At 38.0% G+C, this 5,111-nt stretch overlaps 1 protein-coding gene across 1 annotated transcript; it reads left to right on the forward strand.

Annotated features, from left to right (window-relative positions):
* Window positions 1–637: 637 nt before the first annotated feature.
* On the forward strand, window positions 638–2,521 carry LOC141611930 (uncharacterized). The gene is made up of 3 exons (XM_074430588.1): window positions 638–768; window positions 1,296–1,614; window positions 2,064–2,521. The coding sequence occupies exons 1-3, from the start codon at window positions 709–711 to the stop codon at window positions 2,246–2,248; spliced, it is 564 nt and encodes a 187-aa protein (XP_074286689.1). The 5' UTR covers window positions 638–708; the 3' UTR covers window positions 2,249–2,521.
* The last annotated feature ends 2,590 nt before the right edge of the window (window positions 2,522–5,111 follow it).

The raw sequence follows: 5,111 nt of genomic DNA on the forward strand, positions 1-5,111 counted from the left end.
GAAACGTCATAAAATCGCGATATATGCTAAACATGCGGCCGAATTATAACTAAGTGTTTGGTGGAAGCTGCAGAAACGAGGTATCTCCAACCTGTGAGAGAGACCAATCGTAAGCATAAAATATGATGAAGCAGAATTATGAGGTAAACAGTCCGTAGTTGTACAAAGGGAAGTGGGACTCAGCTGCAGGGTGCAGGTCTCCACGAAAGAAGAACAGCTACCAAGGAGGGACACCATGACTCATTTTATTGATTATTACTACATGTTGTACAAATATCTGCATTGATTATTTTTTTTTCTTTTTCATAAAAAGCAGTGAGCTATCCAAAATTAATTTCACTGCAATAACGTAAGTACGGTGTGTAGTATACAGCAATTCTCCCTGCGACGGGTAAATATGATCACTTTTTGATAAAATGTAACCACTCAAGTACTGTTTATAAAATATTACTTTTAAAAATATGGTCACATTTTCTCATATATTGGTCACATTTGGCCCGTCGCAAATGTGAATAGTGTTTGTGACGGAATAGTACCCTTCACAAATGAGAATTGGTAGTATATGAAATGCACAGCTTGCAATTTACTGTCACCAATTAACTACTACGGAGTACTACTTTTATCTATTTATACCTTGTACACTCCTTTCAACTTCACTCATCCATTACTCAACACTTCTTCACTGCTTAACTCTTTGTTTACACTAAAATGGTCTCTAACAATGGCGGCCTTTTCTTCTTGTGCTCTCTCTTTTTGGTTGCTACTGCTGTAAGCTTCTTCTCTCTTTATTTCTATGCATTTTATATCTAAGCAATATGTTGCATACAGTTGAACAAAAACCAACATTATATGTTTAGAAACTTCATGGTAGATCTTGGTTTTAAAATTCATTATTAGTTGACACTTGAGACAAAAGTGGTTTGAACGATGTATTTGGATCCTCTCTATTTTCTTTTAACGGGCTAGGTTTTATCCCAAACAACCTAATTACTATCAGGAAATAGAAAGGATCCTAACCCCCTAATAATTTGTAGAGCTCTCACATGTTCAAATCCGCATTCAATCTATGTTACCCTGGTTACATGCCTCTTGTTATAAAATCACTATTGTATACAGATGATTTTTCATTTAAAGGTAAAATCACTTAGTCTCGATCATTAGATAGGAATCTACATCATACATATAAGGACTAAGTAACCCTCTATTACTGCATTCAGGGTTTTACCATTAGTAAAACCTTGAGTTTTGTAGTGATTTGAAATGAAATCAACAACATTGTGTATTGTTCATTACAGGCTGCCTATGTGACGCCAACACCAACACCAACCATCCCCAAACCCCCCACCACAACTCCAGCTAAACCTTACATTCCACCGGTCAAGCCCCCAATCGCGCCGTATCTTCCGCCACCAAAGACCCCGGCTCCACCTATGCTCCCGCCACATCTACTACCCCCAAAAACACCCGTGGTATCACCAGTGATTCCATACCCACCAAAGAGTCCAAGCCCACCTGTTGTCGTCAAACCTCCAGTGGGTCCATACCCTCCTAAGACACCTTCCTCACCGGCCCCTGCACCTTTCTATGGCAGTCTGCCACCTGTTAAGAAACAAGGTAATTTCTCTAATCACATACACTACTAGATATTTTGCATTTATGCCTTTTATGTAAGACCTCATGTTTTATTGTTTTTATGCACATGGTTCTAGTACTGTTTTTAAAATCAAGTCATCATTGCTATTATGGAGTAGCATCTTATGAAATACAGAGCACCCATATCTGACACAATTCATGACTAAATGTCCTTGTGGACACGAGCAAGCATCAAACTTTTCCTAAACTTAAAATCCTTGCAACTGTCGGTGTAAGTTTGTTTCCCGATCAAATCTAATTTTTAAGAAACTCGTTATTTTTGGTCCTTACAATAACTTTTAACAATAAAAAAAAAGCACGTCTCCTTGAAACAAACAACTCATTACTCACATGGTATAGTAGTAGCAAATCATACTTGCTAAACATGATTTTAGATTGCTAAATGATTGTTAATACGTAAATGTATGCAGAATGTGAAGGATTATGTGGGAAAAGGTGCGCCAAACACTCAAGGATGGCAGTATGTATGAGGGCATGCTCAACATGTTGTACAAGATGCAAGTGTGTTCCTCCCGGTACTTTTGGTAACAAGGAACTTTGCGGTCGCTGTTACACTGACATGACTACTCACGGTGGAAGACTTAAATGCCCATAATTCCATTATTACAAATTTATTAAACTTAAGGCCCGCTAGCTTCATATAAAGCCTTGTTATATGGAGTAGTTAATTAGTTGTCATAATAATAATAATTATTACTCCTATTATCTTTTACTATTATCTATTAGTAACTACTACCGCCACGTTTTTCTATTAGTATTGCGGAATTATGTTGATATGGTCGAACGTGTGTCAGGGGATGTTGCTTCGATCATTTGGATGTTATTGTTAACTATCCTTCTTATGGAATTAATTAAATTATTGTGATCATACTGTTTTGCTTGCGAAGACTCTATATTTCTTTTGATTTTTTTTTAACTTTTATGCGTATGGATACTCCACCAACTTGAGCATTACCTTAATAGTATGCTCTGTAGGTTTTTTTTAGGGTTATTTAATAAGAATAATTCAAACTATGGACGGTCTTCTTACAATAATCCCAACTATATTTAATCTCATAATAAACCGTACTATTAGCTTTATCTACTCATAATGCACTCAATAACTTGCTACCTCTTCATCAGGTCACCCTCTCAAAAAAAAAAAATAATACTCAGTGTGGACATGGCCCACCTGCAGGTCCGGTTCGATCTGCGGACGTGTAGCGGTCTTTTTGAAAGCCACGCTCGGCGGCGTAAAAATGCTTTCGACCGGATCGTTTTAGATCGGTCGGTTTCGTCTCGGTAAGGGTCTCGAAACGTTTAGAGATGTTCGGAGTCGCCACCAAGCATTTGTGGTGTTGAGTTTATCGATCCGGTGCTTAAGAAGGGGAGAGGGTGAATTAAGTACCCTTTTAAAAATTAAAGCGAAATTTAAACAAAAGGTCGTTCACGAATTTCCTTCTGAAACAATACACAGGCTAATTGAACAGTCTCGGTGACTGTTCAAAACAATCAGAGTTGTGCTGTATTGTACGTTTGAGTAAATACGTGAACCAAAAAGGAAAAACAAATAAAATCAAAGGCAAACGAAATAAAAGAAAGCAAGAGACTCACGATTTTTAACGTGGTTCGACCTACTCTCTAAAGGTCTACGTCCACCCTCTCTCTTATTATTATTTCCTTTATAACCAAACTCGATTACAAAGAAAACCCCCACGATCAACCCCGATCGTGCGACTCGAGTACAACCCCGTACCCCAAAAACACTCTCTCACAAAAGAAAGATTACAACTCGCTTTGTCTCCTTATATGGTTCAACAATTTAGAACGATGGAGAACAAAAATAGTCCTATGAATATGAGAACTTAAGCACACGCGAATGGTACACAGGACACGAAAAAAGTATTTTGCAAATTGGATTTTTCCAAGAAAGACACGTGAATAATTCTTTGCAAAACAAAAGCTTTTAGTGCAATATGATATGCTCTCAATTTCCGTGAACACCAAGAATGATTTGCTGAAAATTATATAGGAGAAAAGTTTGGTAACCAACCCTATATTTTTGGCAAAGAGATAAAATAAAATCTTTTTAGAATAAAATATTCCACAAGATAATTTGACTTGCTTTCCAAGATAAATCTTTCAACTAGTTTTCAAAAGATAATTCTTTTTTCAAAACAACCAGAAGATTCTCAAAACTATCTTAGACAAATTTTGATCAGAAAATATTTTATTCAAAATGCTTCTTTACCAAATAAAATCCATTACGTGTTCTTCATTCTGTGTCATGCACCATTCAGAGTTCGAACAGTCTGCAGAACTGTTCAGAACATACGATGAGCTTAAGAACCACATCCTTACAACAATACTAGACAACGACGGACACAGCAGCTTCCAATCCGCTTTGATGAATGAAGTCCAAACCTGCAACATTAAAGCTCTTTGCCAAAATAGTGAATGAGAAGGAACAAAGTATTGGGAACATGTCATCACCAAGAATCATAGCTCAACAAATTCCCCCTTTGATGATGGCAAGTTCCTTTTAGAATATGTCCCCCTTAACCTTAAAAATTTCCCCCTTAAAAAAGCAAGGACATCCAAGACAATTACCAATTGACATAGGATAAAATAGAATTAGAGAACATTCACAAGAAAGGCATAAAAAGATCAGTCTAACAATAAAACATAAACCATAAGTCTAGAAAAGCATAAAGAGATCCTCACACATAGAGCAAGGTCTAATTCTAAGCAGCTACTAGTGCAATATGTCTCTAAATCTTTCCCCCTCTTGACATCATCAAAAGGAGAAAGAGGCGCAAAAAGTAGAGACAACATAACCACAGTCAGAGATACCTAGTGCAGCTACCGGACACAGTCCAAAGACATCATCATAATAAGTACAGACCATCTAAGAGAGTATCAAAATGTATCCAGCAAGAAAAGATGACAAAATGGACAAGGCAGAGGGTAAGCAAGGCACGGCTAAGGGTTGAGCAAGGCTAGGATCTTGTCAAGCTTGGCATGAATGGAGGCATGGCTAGCTTCCAATTTGGTGACCCGGTTATCAATAGCAGCAAGACCACAATCACCCTTCTCCGAGTGACTAACCACTGCATCCGTGAGAGTATTCACACGGGAATTCATAACCTCAAGACCCCCTGTACCAGCACTGTTAATATCAACGTCGGCCGGATGCCCTCCAATGGCAACCAAATGATCACCGACCTCCTTCAACTGCATTTGTCTTAACAGACCATTTTTCATTTCATCTCTTATATCCACCCCAAAACTATGTTCAGTTAAAAGGCCCATTTCTTGAAAGACATAAGAAAGCCACATCCCATATGGTAGCGGATGCGGCTCCGTGGTGGTTTGCACGGACTCAGCAACAGACCGAATATGATGAAAAATAATAGACGGAAGGTTCAAAGGTAATTGCAGAAACAGGTGATACATAATCAGCAGATCCGAGAGCAAGC

The sequence above is a fragment of the Silene latifolia genome, chromosome 11 (genome assembly GCF_048544455.1).
Source record: "Silene latifolia isolate original U9 population chromosome 11, ASM4854445v1, whole genome shotgun sequence".
Lineage (NCBI taxonomy): Eukaryota > Viridiplantae > Streptophyta > Magnoliopsida > Caryophyllales > Caryophyllaceae > Silene > Silene latifolia.